The sequence below is a fragment of the Ammodytes marinus genome, assembly GCF_949987685.1.
Source record: "Ammodytes marinus genome assembly, chromosome: 5".
NCBI classification, from domain to species: Eukaryota; Metazoa; Chordata; class Actinopteri; order Uranoscopiformes; family Ammodytidae; genus Ammodytes; species Ammodytes marinus.
This window is the reverse complement of record NC_137234.1, coordinates 3,188,400-3,211,533: the sequence shown is the minus strand read 5'-3', so window position 1 is coordinate 3,211,533 and position 23,134 is coordinate 3,188,400. Positions and strand designations below refer to the sequence as shown.

Sequence of the window (23,134 nt, the reverse complement as noted above, 5' to 3'; positions counted from 1 at the left end):
GTGTCAACATTTACAGAAATCTCTAAACGGTTATGCAACGGAAATGTTTTGGGGGGGCATCTTGTAGGCAACACACAGATGTTCATACACATTGTAGAGTAGCATAACATGTTTATTAATTCTATCAAAGTATCACCATGGACTGTGTATTATCCAGAGAATTAGTTTGTTAACCAACTAACACTAACTAATGTTTACGGCTGTGAAGTAGTGGGTGTGGTCTTGGCAGCGAGTACATCGCATTGTGGTAGTTTGAGCAAAAATGACCCTTTCTGCCTTTTTTTGGGCCAGAAGGTGTCAATTCCAAAACATTACTGGGCATTTATACTATATCGGTAACCCAATTTCAACAAACCTTGATCTTTCCAGCGGTGATATACTCCATTAAGGATTCAAAATTACTTTCTAATATTCCAAACTATTCAAACATTTTATCATTACTGCTTAGATTTCTCACATTTTTATTTGTGATGTTAAAGTGTAGGATTCAAGATGACTCTTTATATTGCATTAATCTGGTTTGACTTTTACTAAACAAATGATCAAGAAACAGATAAATACATTTTTTTTTCACCTCATATTGTAGCCATGTCTAATGCCAGCCGTCTGCTGAATGAATATCAGTTCCTGTGCTCCATCTGTCTGGATGTGTTCACTGATCCAGTCACCATCCCATGTGGACACAACTTCTGTAAAACCTGCATCACTGAACACTGGGATAGTAAAGTCCCGTGTGACTGTCCTAACTGCAAAGATGTCTTCTCCACAAGACCTGAGCTGAAGGTCAATACCTGCATCTCTGAGATGGCTGCTCAGTTTAGACAGTCAGCTCAACAGGAAGCCAGCAGCAGCACGTACTGGTACGTATTCTCAGGAACCAAACTGAAAGCCCTGATGTTTTGCCTGGTGTGTCCGATATTTGTCTGCATGCTCTATGCTGTTTTTTTCCACAAGACACATCATGTTGTTCCTCTGACAGAAGAATACATAGAGAAAATGGCTGAGTGTAGGAAGACAGAGGGTAAAATCTTGAAGTTGATCATGAAGAGACAAATGAAGATTCAGGAGATGAGACGCTCAGTGGAGCTCAGTAACGAAGGTGCAGACAGAGAGATAGCAGCTGGTGTTCAGGTCTTCACCGCTCTGAAAGAGTCTGTGGAGAGAAGCCAGGCCGAGCTCATCAACACCGTCAGAGAAAGGCAGAGAGAGACAGAGAAACAGGCTGAAGGCTTCATCAAAGAGCTGCAACAGGAAATCTCTGAGCTGGAGAAGAGAAGCACTGAGGTGGAGCAGCTCTCACAGTCTGAAGACCACCTCCACCACCTCCAAAACATCCAGTTCCTGAAGACTGTACCACCCACCAAGGACTGGACAGAGATCAGGGTCCGCCCAACTCCATATAAGGGTACTGTGGTGAAAGCTGTGAATCAGCTGGAGGAGAAACTCGGTAAACAGATGAAGAAGCTGTTCGAAGCCGAGCTGAAGAGGGTCCAGCAGTTTGCAGTGGATGTGACACTCGATCCTGATACAGCATATCCCTATCTCATCCTGTCTGACGATGGGAAACAAGTTACACATGGTGATATAAAGAAGAAGCTCCCAAATAATCCAGAGAGATTTGATTGGTGCTCCTGTGTTTTATCAAAGCAGAATTTCTCTTCAGGAAGATTTTATTACGAGGTTCAGGTTAACGGGAAGACTAAGTGGGATTTAGGAGTGGCCAGAGAGTCGATCAACAGGAAGGGATCAATCACAGCGAGCCCTCAAGATGGTTTCTGGACGGTATGGTTGAGGAATGGCAATGAGTATAAAGCTCTCGATGACCCTCCAATCCGTCTTTCTCTGAAGTCCCGGCCTCAGAAGGTGGGGGTGTTTGTGGATTATGAGGAGGGTCTGGTCTCCTTTTACGACGTGGATGCTGCAGCTCTTATCTACTCCTTTACTGGCTGCTCCTTCACTGAGAAACTCTACCCATACTTCAGTCCCTGTCTTAATGATGGTGGTAGAAACTCTGTTTCTATGGTCATCTCTCCTGTCAATAACTGAGTAGTAGACGGATTCACAATCATTTATTGTAAAGAAAATTAAATATTTACGAGGGCACTGTACTGTAAATGCTTTGTTTTTCTCGCCTTTTTACATACAATAGCTTTGACTCAAAACACTTAGATTTCTGTGTAATGCTGAGATTCTTTGGAAATATATAATTTGCTAATTTGTGTGCAAATTCCTAAACGCATAACAAAAAAAAAGAATAGTAATTTGCTTTGATGTTTTTTTTTACATGTTTAGTAGGGGTGTGTAACGGTACACGTATTTGTACCGTACCGTGACGGTACAGGCACGTATTTGGTGTTACAGAGGTGGACCGCGGTCCGTTCGTGGCGTACATAACGTTATTATATGGCTAATGTACAGGCTTGTTTTGCTGTGTGGAACTTAAAACTTGTCGTCGGAGTTCCCCCCGGACCATTTAGCCTGCGGCTCGGCTCGCACGTGCGCAGTAGCAGCTAGCGTCGCGATTGAGAGTCTATTAGCTCCATGGTGAGCATGAGGGTCAGGCAGTGTTAGCAACTTAGCCGCTATATTCAGCGACTTTTCAGACCCCTCTGGCGACTCTTTTTTTTTTTAAGCGACCAGCGACCAATCTAGCCGCTTCTTCTGGTGTTATTGGTGACTTTTGGAGACCCTGTGCTGTCGCTAAAGCATGTATCGCTCTTAACACTTCTAAACGAGCAGCGGGTGCCTCAACGGCCACTCCCCCCGGTCCCACAGCACTGACAGGCGGCCGAGTCCTCACGCAGCAGTCCCTCCCAGCTGCAGTCAGAGCAAGAGATACACACCTCTCCGCTCTAGTGTTCCGTTTGCATCACTATTAGCAGTTGTAGGAGCAGCGTCCCCCCCTCTTTTCTGTCTATGAGTAGTGCAAATCAAAATGTTATACAGTGCTATCAAACAGAGAGCGAACTGCATGGCGAAAGACAACAGGAAACTGGAGCGCGCAGGCGCCCCCCTGTCATTCAAATCCCGTTTGAGGGATAACTTCGGATTCCAGGTGAATTATGAAAACAGTAATAGACGTGTGGAACAATGTCGGCACACAGGTTATTGTTTCACCGCGATCGCTTATGTAGGAGGCAACACGTCGAACATGCATACGCATTTGAAAAGGCACCATCAGGTGTTTGGCTACTCTCACCATTACTGTGAAGAAAAACGAGCTGGGCAAAACCCAGACATTATTTTCTTTTTTATACTGAATATAAACAAGCTGTCATTTAATTAATGCTGCAGTAGCACTTTTATTTGATAATTTTTATATTTATAAGAGCACTTTAGAGTTTAAGAGAGCTGCAGCAATATTTATTTTTTTAAAGTCAAAAAGACCCTTAAAGATGACACCCTTTGTTTACACCAGCTTACAGAGCCTGCTGAGCATTAACACTATATTGTTTCATTGCAATTTTAGTTTATGCTGCACCTACACTAGTATTTAATAAGTACTTTATTTATTGGAGAATTGCAGCAGTATTTGTATATTTGTTATGCATTGTATTTATATCAATCAAACTTTATTTATATAGCACTTTTCATAGAATCAAATGTAACACAAAGTGCTTAATACAACTCCCCCCCCCCACACACCCCCCACCCAGAGATATGCATACATGCAAAAACATTCCCCCTCCCACCCATCCATACCCCAAAACAAGAAATTCATTAAAAACAGGAAGGAAACTGCACTGAGGAAACGCCATCATCAGAGAGAAAACACTAGAGACTGTAAAACTAAAACAATTCAAAATAAATATGTCACTGTCAGCTAGTTACTGACAGCTAAAGCTGTTCATTCTCCGTTAACTATGAACAGTACCGTACTGTACCGTACCGTGACTTCAAAACTGAAGTACGTACCAAACCGTGACTTTACTGTACCGTTACACCCCTAATGTTTAGTCATTTTTGTTCACCGACAAATACTTAAAAAAACCTGAAAATAGCAAATAAACACCTAATGAGATAAATCAGTTGGAGATGCTTAAAGTGTTTGTGAGTGTGCAGACTCATTTCTGTATCGAGTGTGTTACCTGAATAATCAGAATGTTTGGTTTATGATGGTTTCGACTGTTCCTGCTGCATTCATCGCTCTGCTGGATACGTTTCTCCATCTGATCTCAATTAATGAAAAAGAAGAAAAAAAACATTTATTTATGGTCCGCATTACATAAGTCAGACTTAATTTACCATCATATTGTTTCTTGTTTTACTGACTGACTATAGTAAATCGATTGGAGATGCACCTAGGATCATGGCGCACACAATTTAGAAAACATAAGCAATTTACATCCAACATTAGTTACAGTAAAATTACATAAACATTTCCCCCAGTCCATTACAATAGCTGGAGTTAGCTGTATTAGCATAGTCACAACTTTATAGCCTAGCTTAATTTAGTCAAAATGTTTAACATTACATTACCTGACACATCCATTCTTGCTCCAGTGGTCTTGAGCTCGTCTGTTGATATCATGGCCATGGACGTCGATTTGGCTAAAGAAGTGGGGGGGACAAACAGGCATTCTGGAGTGCATTTTCAAAAGTGGGGGGGACAATGACAAAACATCTTTTTTTTTCTCTTTAGTGCAGGTAATGAACGGTTCTGAAAGACGGCATACCCGCTCACTAATGAATAAAATGTATACAAAACACTGATGTCTGACACATTTGATGAAAAAAGCATTTTCAAAAAGCAGCGGACATATGAGCCACTAGCTGCTCCCCGTAGCCCAACCAAACATGACGTAAACAAAAGGAGCTTGGGAAGGTAGTTCCGATTTAGCAATCTGATTGGTCGAAGGCATTTTGACCGTGCTCAAATCGAGCCGAAGCACGGCTGGACTGTCGCACAACAATATTACTCCGCATCGGTCTCCATGGCAACCTAGCTAGTAGCATAGCCATGATCAGCTTCAATTACTTCTTGATAAACAACATCGTCAGTATCCATGTGCCGCGACACAAGCTGCTGTTAGTGTCCGCTACATTTACAGTCATTAGTGGGCATAGAGGATGGTAATCCCTACAGTTTACACTTAACAACGGGACACTCGCCGTTGTCTCCAGTGACGTGCGGTGAGGTCAGTGAGTGGGTAGGCACTGAGTTCTGAAAGCCAGATTTCTCTAAACCTATATATTGTTAAATCAAAAACAATAAACAACAAACAGGCACGCACGGCCGATTTCAAATAAGTTCCTCCCTTTCTTTCTTTCTTTCTCTCTCTCTCACTCACTCACTCACACACACACACACAGACAGACAGACGGGACGTATATGAAATGTCACGACGGTGACTTCAGGTTTGCCCGTAGCCTGTAGTTTGGTCTAAATGATTAAACATCGCATCCATCGACTTAACGGACCCGTCCCTCACACCGAGGGCCGAAAAAACGTAAGGCAACAAGTCAAACCTTCGCCGATTCAAACTACCGGTACTATTTCTATTCAACTTAAAAATAAAAGACAGCATTCATCATTATGTAGGACTACAGCATAACTGATGGCAACTCCACTCCATAAACTTTATCTTAATAGATAAAGTACCAGTAGTGTATGCCCCATGGACCTGTCCAGCATCAGAATGTAACCATTTATCCACATTGCTGAGCTTAGGTTTGTCCGTCAGTAACAATGAAAACACAACTGCTCAATTGAATATAAAATGCAGAATGGATTGCACTCGGTATCAATTCATCCAACTTTATTATTAAATAAACCCCAAAAAAGTTTCTGACTCACCAATCTGACTCCCTGGCTGTAGAAATAAGCAAGACGACAGTAATCCAGTAGTCTGGCATGACCACTTCCGCCAGCGTCTATTCGCTTGCGTCGAAAAGCTACGCAGCCCTGACGCAGCCCCCTCCTATTCCGGTTGCTGGCTTTCCCCTATTGTGATCCCCCTCAAATTCGGAAACAATTCGCTCAGTCAACCCGTGTGCTTATGTGCAGCGCTCTCTCTCTCTCTCTCACACACACACACACACACACAGGGTGTGAGAAGTCACATTACTGTAGACAGAAATAAAGTGTGGCGATACTTCGGGATAATAATATTGGCGGCGGCGGTCCGGGATGCATCCTAGCTTAGCCTAGCTGTCCAACTTCATTGTACAACTACCCCCGGGCAGAAATACCCTCATAAACTCTGGAAAATGAAGCGTGGGGGTTTGAATTGAGCACCGGAGCTTATAACCAGCTAGATTAAGATCCGCCGTTCCCTTTCTTTGGTGAATTAGGGACTATGCAGCGGTGTTTTAGCGACGGGGAAAGATTCCAACGGCTTCCACTATCACCTAGCAACTCTTACGGCTACTTGCTGCAGTTGGTGTAGCGCTCACAACGTCAAAACCCTGTTCTGCCTGTAAACAGACGGACTACGGCTCTGACTACAGCGATAGGAGGTGGTGACAAGTTCTCGAATGCTAAAAAATTCTACTCGACCGCCGTAGCCGTCCTCTCAACCGCCGATGATAATGTTACCAGAGATAACACTACGTGGGTGGCTAGTTAACTCCGGTTAAGTTATCCCGTGAGCTCCTCGGGGGCTAAAGTGTATGGTGTCTTGACATGCTGGTTAGAAAGCAACACACTATGTATATTCCTTTTGTCTTTAATAGTTTTTGTGTGGCGTTTGCGGGTTTAGCCATTTCTCTGACAGTCTCTGGACGTGAAGACGTTCCATCAAAACAAGTTCCCCCCCGGCACTATTTTGCAGGACACCGCTGCTGCTTCCCGGGGTTAGCCCCGCCCTAGATGATTGTGATTGGTTTAAACAAATACAAACAGGCTAGCCCAGTTTCCCCCGGTTTCCCCACCCGAATAGACGGCTCTAAACAGAGTGCTTCCAGACCCTACTACTTGCTGTAGTTTGGTCTGGCTTTGCGAGACTAGTAATCCAGTGACAGTCTGACTGACAGCACAGCTAGCTTGCATCCTTCAGTTCATGTAGGCTACCTGTCCGTTTGAAATGCTCGAACATTGTTTGTCCCTGTTGCTGCTGTACACCGTCCAAGGCTGGCGCAGGCCTTTCTCTTGCTATTCATTCTGTTCCTTTTAAAATTATAATCCAATTTGTTAAAATTCCTCCAGTCTGAAATATCTGCGGGCACGGACAGGGCAGCTGCAATGTTGACTTAAAAATCCGCGGGGGTAACACGACGTGAATGAGCATTGCCAACGTAATGACGTTGGCCTAAGCTGCGTAAATGTCTAGTAATATCTCGATTTTAATTGGTCCATGAATGATATGTAACGTAAAGGCTTATGTGGCATACCATTTACGTAAAAAAGGCACTAAGAATTATGCTTATTTGCGTACATGTTAAATAATACAGAATCAAGTGCGCATGCGCGAAAACTTTGCACTGATTCTTTGCCATACACAATGAATGGGAAACAGCAAAGGCACAATATTTTTTTGGCGTAATTTACTAACTGCCACGTTTCTAATCAAAACGTCTACACGTTTTTAAAGTAATCGCGGAGAGAGAGAGAGAGAGAGAGAGAGAGAGAGAGAGAGAGAGAGAGACCTTGACGCTGTGTTTTAATACGGCTGGACGCACTCCATGTCCGGCTTAAAAAGTGGGGGGGACAAAATGAGTCTTGACGAAAAGTGGGGGGTACATGTACCCCCCATCCCCCCGTAATCGACGTCTATGATCATGGCGGATATTTATATGTAAATGGTAAATTACCAGGACATCACTTTCAGAAAGGATGATTCTCTTGTCCATTCTGATAATCTTCGATTCAACCGTCCCATAGAAAACAAACTTGTCATTTTTATTCTATTCAAAACACATACATTGTACTTTTCCAGAACAAGTTTTGGTGTATGGTTGATAAGTTAGTATTTCTATTTATTTTAGTTTTACTTCACTTTATAGTTTTACCGAAAGCAATTGGTCACACTTAAAACAGGTTTGTGCATGTCAGCATTTTTTATCTAAAATAATGTTGTCAACAGCATAAAAGTAGCCCTGTAATTTGTCAACAACAATAAATCTATTAGAATCCTAAATAGCAACTGTGTCCATTTGATAAACTCATTCCATGGTTACATGGAATTTAAAGATGCGAATAAGTTATGTTTAAACTGATGTAGGAACTGTTTTGAGCCTGAAAAGAGACGGTAAAAGGAGTGTTTATCATACTGATCATACATAGCATGATGGATTGACACTACTTGTTTTGTGGTCTGTTAGAGCATGTTATATACTACAATAAAATAGATATAATAATAAGACTAAGTGAAAAATATCCACCAACCATCCTTACAATACTTTAGTGCTTTGCTGCAGCTTAAACACACCTTGTACCAAAAGTGCGTCAGGAATCCGGTCAAACCTGCAATGCAACAAATACTCACCTGCAGAGAAAAAAGAGGTGGAGCAGCAGACGAAAACCACAACATGTACTGACGTCACCTTCCTCAACTGAAACACAACTTTAGTCGGAGCGACAGCCGAACTAAGGACTAGACACGTCTCTCTGGAAAAGAAGAATCTGAAATAATCAGGCCAGGCATCAGTCTCTGCTAAAGACGGGTAAGTACAGCTGATAATATTTACTGTGTTTCAACGAACATTTACATAATACTAATCTACTCATAATGTTGTGTTTGTTTTAATGTCTGGTCTCAAAACAGATTTCTGCTAAAATGCAAAAGAAAATTCAAAAATCAAGAAATACTTCACTTTTTAGCAACCAGCTTTGTATCATTACAGAATTGGTAGTATATAGTACAATGAAGGAGATTTGTCTTACCTCAGTCTTCCCTGGGCCCAGCTGTCCTGATTTCTTTAGTAAGAACTGTATTCCAGTGACGTCAAATCCTGGGAAAAAGATCACACTGTAGAGTACCATATACAAAGTGTCTGAATTTGTCAAAGTATCACCATAAACTGGATATCACCAAGGTAATTAGCTTGTATTCACCAACTTGCACTCTAACCAGGGCTGGACTGGCCATCGGGCGTACCGGGCAATGCCCGGTGGGCCGGCAGGCATGTCCATGGCCCTTCCCTCTCGGGAGTGCCATGGACATATAAATGTGCGTGCAGGCTGTCAACTTCACCTGAAAGTTAAATAAAACTTTGTCCCAGGCCATTACTCATTATGATTGGTTCTAGGCTGGGCCTGGCCCAATCACACACACAGCAGAGGGCCGCCCATTCAGAGGCTGCACTGAATTGTATTATATCGCATTCAACTTCTACTCGGTAATTATGAGCATCTGACGATGGTCAGTTACGTTCAGGGCCGTCTGACTGCGGACAGGCTTGGGGGGCCCAAGGCAGAGGGGGACTGCACCCAAAAAAATAAAAACATATTTGTTTACTGGCTCAATATAGGCCCCTGATCTTTGAAGGCCCAGAAAAATGTTATTTAGGGAAGAACAAAAAAATATCAGGGGCCTTTCATTCGTCAGTACATTTTTGTTATTTTTTAAATAACATTGTTCGGGGCTACGAAGATCAGGGGCCTATATTGGGCCATTAAAAAATACAAACAAATGGAAAAAATTCCCGAAGCTGACTGGATTTTTTAAACATGTACATTTCTTCTTTCTGCTTTTTGGTCATTCTGTGTCTATAAATTATTCCAGAAAATAGTTCTAAATAGCTTACATAGGAAACAGTTGATTTAGCCTTAGTTTTCTCCTCAAAGTGCACCAGATGAATTTTACTTTAACATTTTAAAATCCCCCAGGGCTCAACGCTAAGGTTTTTTTTCACTTGCCCGGTCGGGCAAGTGGGTCTGAATTCTACTTGCCCGAAGTCAATTTTTACTGGCCCCTATACAATTTTTTTTTATATTAGTCGTGTTCAAATAATTGTTATATTTGCTTTTTATTGACAATGTATAAACAAATCATGGACAGTATTATAGATGAGTTAAGGGTCATACTGAAAGTGGAGGCTATAATTCAAATATTATTTGAGTTGGAACATTTGTAATTTTTTTGTTTCTAAACCTACAATAACTGCAAACAAGACATGTTTTATGCAAACAAAAATCATGAACTTTAACAGCACTTATTTTTATTTGTTTTACCTTATTCCTTTTACAACAGCAATTCTTTAAAACTTATTTCTGCAAAAAAAAATTTAGGCCTACAACAATCTGTTTTAAAGTTAAAGGCTATTATTTTAATGTGTGTATGAGTGATTCGATTCAAAATCTCCAAATTTGGCTCAGGACAGGCTGTTTTGAACACTTTTCCAGTAGCTTACTTTTAAGCTTCCACTGCCTCATGGTATGTGAAGTCAGACACCTCTGGGCCATTTATTGAGATCTATGCAGGCTGTAGAGATGTTCCTCTGATAACTGTTGCTGATGTTTGTGTTGAACTGCACATTAACTGATAGTAGGCTACTAGCAGCAGAGCTAACGTTAGCATCCTCGCTACTAGATTCACGTTGGGTGCATAATGCATTTAAAAACGCGGATATTTTCGCTGCTTTTCAGACGGTCGGGGTAGACTTCACTCCATTTATAATGTACTCGTTGGCTTTTGGACTTTCTGTCACACCAACCTACTGCGTGTAGTTCTCTTCTCTACCTCTCTAACTGGGTGTGTGTGCTCACCGGTGTTGTGCCGAGTCTGCGTGTGTATGTGTGTGTATCGGCAGTGGAGCCCCGCCCCCCCTTCACAAAACGGAGCAGAGAGGAGAGGAGAGATGCAACGGAGCAGACACTACGCGCACAAAAATTAGCGTTAATGTAATAATTAGCACCAGTTAAATATGAAAATAGACCATAGATAGATTATGTGTATTTGGCGATTCAAAAAAATAAAACAAAAAATATGATTTTTTTTATTATTCAAGAATTTCAGCGGAACCTCCCAGTTGCCCGGTCGGGCATGCCAGTTGTCATAGTTACTGGCCCGACATGGCATTTTACTTGCCCCGGGACGTCGGGCAATCCTTATTGTTGAGCCCTGTCCCCCGGATCCCCCTAGAAGGTCCAGGGTCCACGACACAGTCTCCCAAATTCCTGTGAGAAACACTGTGTGTGTGCATGTTTATTAAGAGCCATTAGACCAGGGGTTGTGTTCAAGTACGCGTAATGATTTGGTCATTCATCAATAGAAACATTGTGTTGTTATCTGGCTCAGAGAGGGACCAGTCACTCATACGTTTTGGACTATAGACAAACATAGCTTTTGCATGTTTGTATTGTAAGACCGCCTCTCAGAGGGCCCATCAGGACTTCCTGTATAGGGGCCCAGAATTTGGTGCAACACCCCTGCCTCCGCATATCGTATAAATAATCATGGTGGGCTGCCATGGCCAAAAATGCCAGGGCCGATTTTTTGTCCCAGTCCAGCCCTGACTCTAACCCTGCGTTCCAATACCCGTTCAACATGCCCTCGTTCACTTGCCCTAGGCACTTGCCCTCGGGGGAATCCCCGCCGCCATTTTAAGTGTCGTTCCAATTGTCTGGAAACTGAAGTGAACTTCATGATATAGACCCTCGGAGGGCTGAGTGATCAAGTGAACATCCATGGTCACTCCGAGGTGGATATCATCCACAGTGCATTGCAGTTCGTCTTCTTCTTCTTCTCCTTTTATTTTCCGGTAGACTGTATGCTTTTAGGGACATCGCGGCCACCCGCAGGACAAATATATATATAAATATATTCCAAAACGCCTCAATTAGGCTATCCTATTTCCATACGAACAATCCAGTGAATGTATTGCAGTTTACACGTTGCTGCTATAACACAGATGGCTGCCAATTAGAGGACTATTTAAAACAAATGTTTTTGGTTGAAACTAACATAAATAAGAAAATATGTCTGAGCAAACAATTTACATGTGTAAGTAACAATATCTTGATAATCTGAGTTACCATGTCGAAATTCAATGTTTGTTATGCTATGGAAATGGCTTTCAGCAACATAGGCTACCTTAGCAGAATGTTATAATTCTGTATTATTTGCATTCAGAACTACCTATGTAACTGACGGTCCATTGCGACTACAAGGGCAAGTGGGCAAGTGGGTTCCATTTAAATCCCCCGCTCCTCCCCCGCCCAGTCTCCCTCCGCGCTCCAAGTTCCCTCCGTGCAACGTATGCTGTTACGTCATACCAAGGGCTGAGGGTAAATGAACGAGGGGAAGTGCAACTATTATTGGAATGCAGCTTAAGTAAAGTTTCTGGCTGTGAAGTAGTGGGTGTGGCGTTGAAAGGCAGCGAGTGCAATGCATTGTGGTAGTTGTAGGCAGAGCCGGCCCGAGGCATAAGCGAACTAAGCGGTCGCTTAGGGCCCCCGACCGCCAGGGGGGCCCCTTTTTTTTTTTTTAGTTTGTGTTTATTATGCAAATGTGAGTTATCAAACAAGAAAAGGAATAACATGTTTTGGTCTAGATAATTAATAGACAAAAAATCTGTGAGGTAATCCGAAATTATCTGATCATGTCACGTTCACATAAATGCACAGTATGTATTGAGTTTATTTAAAAACAATTGGAAATGGGGCTGCCCTCAGTTTCCCATGCACTGTGTATAGTCTATAGCCTATTTCAGCCTCTTCTGTGGAATAAAAGATAGCTGGACAAGAGTTCTTCTGCTTCGTTCCTCTCACTGCATTTAAATGCATTCATTATATTACAGAGAAATATGTCCCGTAAAAGAAAAAGAGCTCCAAGCCCAACCCAGAGGACCCTCCATAATATTTTATTTTATATTAATAGTTTTATGGAAAATCCATGTGTCCTTCTTCAATAGCTTCTAATTCATGTGACCCAGTGTCTCCAAATTATTTGTTCACACTAAATTTCTCAGATTTAGCCTCTTAATTTTCCTCTCAAAGTGCACCAGATTCATGCATTTCACTTTAAAAAGGGCATACCCCCGGACCCCCCTAGGAGAGTCTGAATCTCGGCTGTCTAATATCTTTGCACAACTGCACAGTGGAGGCACTAGCGGAAAACACTGGGTGTGTGAATGATATTTAACAAGGAACTATCATTTCAGCAGCGCTAACATTGGAGAGGGGCCCCCTAATCATATTTCGCTTAGGGCCCCCTGAAGGCTTGGGCCGGCTCTGGTTGTAGGATTTCTACCGTTTGAGCAAAAAAGACCCTTTTTGCCTTGTTTTTGGGCCAGAAGGTAGGGATGGGACGATCCACTTTTTTTAGTTCCGATCCGATACCTAGGGTTTGGATATCGGCCGATACCGATACTGACCGATACGATATCATAATTGTTATACATTTTTTTGTTGGTGGTGATTTTATGTATTAGGCTAGGAAGGCTTAAGCAATTCTAATTTAAAAGAGCAATAAATATACACAAATGCATATAGGTTTATCTTAAAGGCAGAATTATAGAGTCACACAAAAAAAATCCTTCTCAATGATCACTTCTGCCCCACTAGAATATGTGGTGGTCTGTTTGTCTAAACCAGGGGTGTCAAACTCATTTTCACAAAGGGCCGAATTACGACATGATAATCACACGAAGGGCCAGACATGTCGCTTACTGACATGCCTTCTTTTTAATCCAAAACTCAAACAACATATCTAGGTATATAACCTGCGTACATACGAGGCATAGGCTAGATTTTGTTTACATATTTTGGGGGACAAATTATATGTGGGGGGTATGGGGGTGCTCCCCCAGAAATTTTTGTGCGTCAAACACTTAATTTCCTGTATTCTGGTGGATTTTTCTGTTTTGGTTTTCTGTGCCTTTTCTGCGTCAATTTATTGTGGAAATGTCTTTATTTTTGTAAAGGAAAAGACAACATTCAGGTTCCTGGTGAAACAATTATAAAGGACTATAATGCAGTAGGGCTCTCAGGCATCCTGGATTGAGCCACAATATGTTTTCTCTTGGATTTTTCAAAACTTTCTGCACATTCAAAACATATTACGTTTTTTTATTTTATTTTTTTATAGGAATCATGACCCAGCACCAGTGTTAACTATTTATGTCACTTTACATTGGTAATGAAATGCAAAGCCACCATTGGAAACAAAAGGGGTGGGCTATCAGCGGGTATCTAACGTTAGTTAGTGAGCTATATTGTAACTTCAGGCAAAAGTTAGAAACCAGATAATGTTAGCATTCATCCTTAGACAGTTGACACAATCAATCATCATATTAGCATGCTATTTAGCCCCATAGATTGGCCTATTTACAGCCATTAGAAAACTGACATCTTTTCTTCAATGCAAGTTCATCAATTCATGGCTTAAAATCCTGAGCTGTGGAACTTTCAGCAGACATTCCTAGTGGTAAGCTATGCGAGTGTCCTAACGGTTGGGAGCGTGTGCGACGTGCCAATATGGCACAGGCTCCACATGAGAAAAAAAAAAAAAAAAAAAAATCATGATTTTTTTTTTTTTTTTTTTTTTTTTGCGGGCCAAATTGAATGGAATTGCCGAATTGGTTCGCGGGCCAGATTAAATATTGAAACGGGCCAGATTTGGCCCGCGGGCCAGAGTTTGACACCCCTGGTCTAAACAGTCTTCCTCTCTCTGGCTGTATTTTACATAGTAGAATTTGTCTCAAGCCTCTCCACTTCCTTGACTTTGATTAGCTTTGGTTAGCTCACTGGCTAACAAACTGATATGTACTGTATGTCAAATTATAAAGTGATGTCCTCTCTCCCTCCACCGAACGTCGGCGCATGTTCGCTCTAACATAGTAAAAAAAAAAAAAAAAAAAAAAAAAATTATAAAAAAAAAAAAAATCGGATTTTAATATCGGAGCTGTCAGTCCGATATCCGATACGCAGATTTCGGCCATATCGGACCCGATACCAATTACTGGATCGGATCGGCCCCATCCCTACCAGAAGGTGCCAGTTCCAAACATTAATGGACATGTCTACTATATAGGTAACCCAATTTCAATAAACCTTCATCTTTCCAGCGGTGAAATACTACATTTAGAAATAATTCTAAAAAACTTCCTGATATTCCAAACTAATCAATATTATATCATTACTGCTTTTGTTTCTCATGCTTTCATTTGTGATGTTTGAGTATAGGAATCAAGATGACTCTCCTAATATTCCATTTATCTGGTTTGACCTTTATTGAACAAATGATCAAGAAATAGTTAATTACATTTTCTTTTCATACTTTTTGTCCTCAGATTGAGGCCATGTCTGCTGCCAGCTGTCTGCTGACTGAAGATCAGTTCCTGTGCTCCATCTGTCTGGATGTGTTCACTGATCCAGTCACCATCCCATGTGGACACAACTTCTGTAAAGCCTGCATCAGGAAACACTGGAAAAGAAATGTCCGCTGTCGCTGCCCCAACTGCAATAAGGTTTTCTCCACAAGACCTGAGCTGAAGGTCAATACCTTCATCTCTGAGATGGCTGCTCAGTTCAGAGCGTCAGCTCAACAGGAAGCCAGCAGCAGCAGCAGCTCAGAGCAACAAGCTGCAGAACCAGGAGAAGCTAAACAGACGACAGCAAAGGTTCCCTGGTATGTATTCTCAGGAACCAAATTGAACGCTGTGATGTTTTGCCTGGTGTGTTCGATATGTGTCTACATGCTCTATGCTGTTTTTGCCCACAAGACACATGATGTTGTTCCTCTGACGGAAGAATATTTAGAAAAGATGGTTGAGCTGAGGAAAAACGAAGCTAAAATCCTGCAGATGATCCAAACAAGACAAATGAAGATTCAGCAGATGATACAGAAGAGACGACTGAAGATTCAGGAGATGAGACGCTCAGTGGAGCTCAGTACTAACAAAGGTGCAGACAGAGAGATAGCAGATGGTGTTCAGGTCTTCACCGCTCTGAAGGAGTCTGTGGAGAGAAGCCAGGCCGAGCTCATTAACACCGTCAAAGAGAAGCAGAGAGAGACAGAGAAACAGGCTGAAGGCTTCATCAAAGAGCTGGAACAGGAAATTGTTGAGCTGGAGAAGAGAAGGACTGAGGTGGAGCAGCTCTCACAGTCTGAAGACCACCTCCACCTCCTCCAAAACTTCCAGTCCATAAACGCTGCTCTTTCAACCAAGGACTGGACAGAGATCAGCATCAGTCCACCTTCTTATGGAGGGACAGTGGTGAGAGCTGTGAATCAGCTGGAGGAGAAACTCAGTGAACAGATGAAGCTGTTTCCGCTGAAGAGGGTCCAGCAGTTTGCAGTGGATGTGACACTCGATCCTGATACTAGGGATGGGGCCGATCCGATCCAGTATCGGTATCGGGTCCGATCTGGCCGAAATCTGCGTATCAGATATTGGACTGACAGCTTCGATATTAAAATCCGATTTTTTTTTTTTTTTTTTATAATTCTTTTTTTTTTATATATTTTTTTAATTTTTTATTTTTTTACTTTGTAAGAGCGAACATGCGCCGACGTTCGGTGGAGGGAGAGAGGACATCACTTTATAATTTGACATACAGTACATATCAGTTTGTTAGCCAGTGAGCTAACCAAAGCTAATCCAAGTCAAGGAAGTGGAGAGGCTTGTGACAAATTCTACTATGTAAAATACAGCCAGAGAGAGAAAGACTGTTTAGACAAACAGACCACCACATATTCTAGTGGGGCAGAAGTGATCATTGAGAAGGATTTCTGCCTTTAAGATAAACCTATATGCATTTGTGTATATTTATTGCTCTTTTAAATTAGAATTGCTTAAGCCTTCCTAGCCTAATACAAACATCACCACCAACGAAAAAATGTATAACAATTATGATATCGTATCGGTCAGTATCGGTATCGGCCGATATCCAAACCCCAGGTATCGGAATCGGATCGGAACTAAAAAAAGTGGATCGTCCCATCCCTACCTGATACAGCACATCCCAAACTCATCCTGTCTCATGATGGAAAACAGGTTAAACTTGGTGATATATGGAAGAATCTCCTGGACAATCCAGAGAGATTTGATAATTGTGGCTGTCTCTTATCAAAGCAGAGTTTCTCTTCAGGAATATTTTATTACGAGGTTCAGGTTGAAGGGAAGACAGAGTGGATTTTAGGAGTGGCCGGAGAGTTGATCAACAGGAAGGGACAAATCACACTGAGCCCTAAGAATGGTTACTGGACCATATGGTTGGAAAATGACAATGAGTACTCAGCTCTTGCTGACCCTTCAATCCGTCTCTCTCTGAAGTCTCCTCCTCAGAAGGTGGGGGTGTTTGTGGATTATGAGGAGGGTCTGGTCTCCTTTTATGACGTGGATACTGCAGCTCTTATCTACTCCTTTACTGGCTGCTCCTTCACTGAGAAACTCTACCCATACTTCTGTCCCTGTAATAATGATGGTGGTAAAAACATTGCCCCTCTGATCATCTCTCCTGTCAATCACTGAGTAGTAGACGGATTCACAATCATTTATTGTAAAGAAAATTAAATATTTACGAGGGCACTGTACTGTAAAATGCTTTGTTTTTCTCGCCTTTTTACATACAATAGCTTTGACTCAAAACACTTAGATTTCTGTGTAATGCTGAGATTCTTTGGAAATATATAATTTGCTAATTTGTGTGCAAATTCCTAAACGCATAACAAAAAAAAGAATAGTAATTTGCTTTGATGTTTTGTTTTTTTACATGTTTAGTCATTTTTGTTCACCAACAAATACTTTAAAAAAAAACAGAAAATAGCAAATAAACACCTCCTGACAAAAGATCACTGTTGGAGATGCTTTAAGTGTGTGTGAGTGTGCAGACTCATTTCTGTATTTCTGTAAGTGTGTTACCTGAACAATCAGAATGAGCACCGTTTGGTTTCTGATGGTCTCGACTGTTCCTGCTGCATTCATCGCTCTGCTGGATACGTTTCTCCATCTGATCTCAATTAATGAAAAAGAAGAAAAAAAACATTTATTTATGATCCGCATTACATAAGTCAGACTTAATTTACCATCATATTGTTTCTTGTTTTACTGACTGACTATAGTAAATCGATTGGAGATGCACCTAGGATCATGGCGAACACAATTTAGAAAACATAAGCAATTTACATCCAACATTAGTTACAGTAAAATTACATAAACATTTCCCCCAGTCCATTACAATAGCTGGAGTTAGCTGTATTAGCATGGTCACAACTTTATAGCCTAGCTCAATTTAGTCAAAATGTTTAACATAACATTACCTGACACATCCATTCTTGCTCCAGTGGTCTTGAGCTCGTCTGTTGATATCATGGCGGATGTTTAAATGAAAATGGTACATTTCCAGGATATCACCGACAGGAAGGATGATTCTCTTGTCCATTATGATAACCTTCGATTCAACCGTCCAATAGAAAACGTTAAACTCTTGTCAACATTGCCAAGTGGAAAGCATGTGCAGATCACGGATGCAACAGATTCTCAGGAGTTCGCTCGCTTGTCACTTCGACTGTTATTTCCCGCTCGCCTTTCATTGAAAATGTATGTTACGTTAAACTGGAGTAATCTTGCCTGACCATATTGAGATGTTTTAATAGAGGTTTAAATTCACAACCGTGAAACAATGTCTAGGCTTACTGAAAACACTATCGTTACCTGGCTGTCACCATTAAAAGCAGGTAATTGAGATGTGGATGCTGCCCCACAGACTGCTCGATGTTTCCTGAGCTAATTAAGCTGAGTGGGGGACAAACACTTTTCATTAATTTTCTATACAGAACAGACATTGTTCTTTTCCAGAACAGGTGTTGATGTATGGTTGACAAGTTAGTACTTCTATTTATTTTGGTTTTTAATACACTTTCTAGATTTATCTATGCCTGAAAGCAATTGGTCATACTTAAAACAGGTTTGTGCAGTTCAGCATTTTTTCTCCATAATTATTTTGTAAACTACAATAAATCTAGAACATAAAACAGAGTCCCAAATAGCAACTGTGTCCATTTGATAAACTCATTCCATTGTTACATGGGATTTAAAGATGCTAAAAAGTAATGTTTAACCTGATGTAGGAATTGTTTTGAGCTTGAAGAGAGAGATTAAAAGGAGTGTTTATCCCACTGATCAACATATACAGTATATTTTAGCATGATGTATTAAAACACTTCTTTTTGTTTTCTCTGTTAGATCATGCTATAGACTACAATAAAAGAAGAATAATAATAAAACAAAGTGTACAATCTGTGCCAACCATCCTTACAGTACTTGCTGCAGCTTAAACACACCTCGTACCAAAAGTGCATCAGGAATCTAGTCAAACCTGTAATAAAACAAAGGCGCACCTGCAGAGCAAAAAGAGGTGGAGCAGCAGCACTGGAAAATCACAACATGTATTGACGTCACCTTCCTCAACTGAAACAAAACTTTAGTCGGAGCGACAGCCGAACTAAGGACTAGACACGTCTCTCTGGAAAAGTAAGAAACAGGAAAAATCAGGCCAGGCATCAGTCTCTGCCAAAGACGGGTAAGTACAGCTCATAATATTTACTGTGTTGCAACAAACAACATTAGCACAAACTAATCCACTTAGATTTCTTTTTAATGCATGGTGTAAAATAAAACTTTTTCTTGAATGCAAAACAACTACAAAAGTCAAAGGAATACTTCACCTTTTAGCAACTAGCTTTGTATCATTACAAAATCGGTAGTATAATACAATGAAGGAGGTTTGTCTTCCCTCAGTTCTTCCCTGGGCCTAGCTGTCCTGATTTCTTTAGTGAGAAAAGTATTCCAGTGACGTAAAATCCTGGGGAAAGAACACAGTGTAAAGTAGCATGCAAATTGTCTGAATTGAGTATCACAATGGACTGTGTATTATTACTGTCCGGGAATTAGTTTGTTTTCACCAACTAACACTCTAACTAAAGTTTCTGGCTGTGGGTGTGGCCTTGGAAGGCAGTGAGTGCAATGCATTGTGGTAGTTGTAGGATTTCTGCCATTTGATCAAAATTGACCCTTTCTGCCTTTTTTTTGGGCCAGAAGGTTCTGATTTCAAACACCACTGGACATTTCAACTATATAGGTAACCTAATTTCAATAAACCTTCATCTTTTCAGCGGTGAAATACTACATTAATGATTCTAAATGACGTTCTGATATTCCAAACTAATCAATAATTTTATCATTACTGCATTGATTTTTCACGCTTTCATTTGTGATGTTAGAGTGTCGATTTAAGACTCTCCTAATATTCCATTAATCTGGTTTGACTTTTACTGAACAAATAATCAAAAAATAGATAATTACAGTTTTTTTCACATGGTTTGTCCTCAGATTGTAAACATGTCTGCTGCCAGCTATCTGCTGAGTGAAGATCAGTTCCTGTGCTCCATCTGTCTGGATGTGTTCACTGATCCAGTCACAATCCCATGTGGACACAACTTCTGCAAAACCTGCATCACTGAACACTGGGATATTAACGTCCTGTATGAGTGTCCCAACTGCAAAGAAGTCTTCTCCACAAGACCTGAGCTGAAGGTCAATACATGCATCTCTGAGATGGCTAATCAGTTCAGACAGTCAGCTAAACAGACCAAAGAAAAGGTTCCCTGGTACGTATTCCCAGGAACCAAACTGAAAGCCCTGATGTTCTGCCTGGTGTTTCCGATATTTGTCTGCATGCTCTATGCTGTTTTTGTCCACAAGACACATGATGTCGTTCCTCTGACAGAAGAATACATAGAGAAAATGTCTGAGTGTAGGAAGACAGAGGGTAAAATCCAGAAGTTGATAATGAAGAGACAAATGAAGATTCAGGAGATGAGACGCTCAGTGGAGCTCAGTAACGAAGGTGCAGACAGAGAGATAGCAGATGGTGTTCAGGCCTTCACCGCTCTGAAGAAGTCTGTGGAGAGAAGCCAGGCCGAGCTCATCCACACCGTCAAAGAGAAGCAGAGAGAGACAGAGAAACAGGCTGAAGACTTCATCAAAAAGCTGGAACAGGAAATCTCGCAGCTGGAGAAGAGAAGGACTGAGGTAATGCAGCTCTCACAGTCTGAAGACCACCTCCAAAAATTCCAGTCCCTGAATGCTGCTCTACCCACCAAGGACTGGACAGGGATCAGTGTCAGTCCACCTTCATATGAAGGGACTGTGGTGAGAGCTGTGAATCAGCTGGAGGAGAAACTCAGTGAACAGATGAAGCTGTTTCAGTTAAAGTGGGTCCAGCAGTACGCAGTGGATGTGACACTCGATCCTGATACAGCACATCACTGGCTCATCCTGTCTGATGATGGAAAACAAGTTAAAATTGGTGATGTAAAAAAGAATTTCCCAAATAATCCGGAAATATTTCATAGTCCCTGTGTCTTATCAAAGCAGAGTTTCTCTTCAGGAAAATTTTATTACGAGGTTCAGGTTGAAGGGAAGACTGACTGGGATTTAGGAGTGGCCAGAGAGTCGATCAACAGGAAGGGATCAATCACAGCGAGCCCTCGGTATGGTTACTGGATGATATGTTTGAGGAATGACAATGAGTACATCGCTGCTGCTAACCCTTCAGTCCGTCTCTCTCTGAAGTCTCCTCCTCAGAAGGTGGGGGTGTTTGTGGATTATGAGGAGGGTCTGGTCTCCTTTTATGACGTGGATGCTGCAGCTCTTATCTACTCCTTTACTGGCTGCTCCTTCACTGAGAAAATCTACCCATACTTTTATCTTGGTATTGTTTTCCGTGGTAAAAACTCTGCTCCGCTGATCATCTCCCCCGTCAATCACAGAGTAGAACATCTATTTGATCTTCAAGAGAAAAATTCACAATTCAGTATAACATTCATTTTAGTTGTATATTATATTCATATTTTTCTTTGATGTGTCACAATGCTACTTACTGCTACAACACACCAATGTGCTGATTGATATTATCTAGTGTCGTCTCATTTATTCAATAACTGCCTACTCGGCTTCTAGACTGTTCAATCCTCAAAAAACAATGTATTCAGGGATAAGAAGCATTTCCATGTTCATTAAATTTCTGGACTCCAAGTTCAAACCTGTTTATTGTCTGATCATTGTACGTATAAGGAGTGTTGCAAACAGACACAAACTACTCAAATGATGTTCATGAATCAGACAGAGGTAATTTGCTTTTTTGTCTGCTTTTCTTTTTAAACCTGCAGTGTTGTTACGCGCTCCCACGTTTTTGCTCCTCCCTCCTCTTCCCTCCTACACTCTCTCACTCTCAGGTGTTCTGGAGCTTGATTGGCAGCAGGTGCGCCTAATTAGGTGGGGCTTAAAGGCTTGGCCTGCGCCGGTCTCTCGCTCTCTCTCTGCCTGCCTGTCGGACCTGCTGCCGCTGACCTGCTGCGGCCGCTGATAGCCGCCTTAGTTTGTAGGTTTACTTATGGGGGGCTGCTAGACGGTGTTCTTTTTGTTTTCGTAGTTTTAGAGGGGCCGGGGTTATAGTTTAGCTGGAGGAAGACCTGGGCAATATAGCAGTCAACTGTGCTGCCCCAGGTTTTCCTCCCGTTTTCCTTTTTGTTTGCAGCCTCCTATGTTGAGTTGTGTTGTGGGATTATTTTGTAATAAACCACCTTATTACTTGGATTCATGGTTTCATTTGGTTTATTTTCATGTTTACTGGCCGGCTAAACGAGCCTGGGGTGGCCGGCCGTAACAAGTGTGTAGAATTTTGGTTTTTATTTCCTAGCAGATTTTGTAGAAAATAATTATAATATCCATGAGTACATTTAATTTAGTGCATAATAGCTGATTTTTTTTTAATTATTATTATTTTTTTCCCTTAGAAAGGGTCTCATATATGTCCATATTTCTGCATATTTTGGACCAAGGCCTAGTGCCGCCATCTTGAAAGTGTCATAGTTGGAATGTCATCAGGTGCATTGTTTAGAAATTAGAATTGTTCTTGTCCTTGAAGGACACTGTAGCTTCTGTTATTATTCAAAAGGGTTGGGGTTACCCAGGGAGCGTTGCATTCTAGAACTTACTTGATGATGTCATATTACACACTGCACCTTTAAATAAAAAAGCTAAATAAAATAAATTGTGTCAAGTTGAGTTATTTTGTTTCTGATTCATATTTAAAGGGACACTGTGTAACATTTTAAGTAATTTATTAGCTAAAATCAATATCCTCATTTATAAATATGTCCTCATTGGTGTAAAATCACCTCTGTCAATAATCTGAATTATCCTCCTGAGCGCAGAATTACAAATATTAATATTACATTTTGTA

The 23,134-nt window shown here is 41.2% G+C and overlaps 1 protein-coding gene across 1 annotated transcript; it reads left to right on the top strand.

The window, feature by feature from the left end:
• Nucleotides 1-588: 588 nt before the first annotated feature.
• LOC307251150 (uncharacterized protein) lies at nucleotides 589-22,627 on the top strand (the record flags this gene model as incomplete). Its single annotated transcript, XM_080028471.1, has 4 exons — nucleotides 589-2,022; nucleotides 15,175-16,218; nucleotides 16,963-17,346; nucleotides 20,218-22,627. 4 exons carry the CDS (start codon nucleotides 589-591, stop codon nucleotides 21,748-21,750), a joined length of 4,395 nt encoding a protein of 1,464 aa, XP_079884597.1. The 3' UTR covers nucleotides 21,751-22,627.
• Nucleotides 22,628-23,134: the final 507 nt, after the last annotated feature.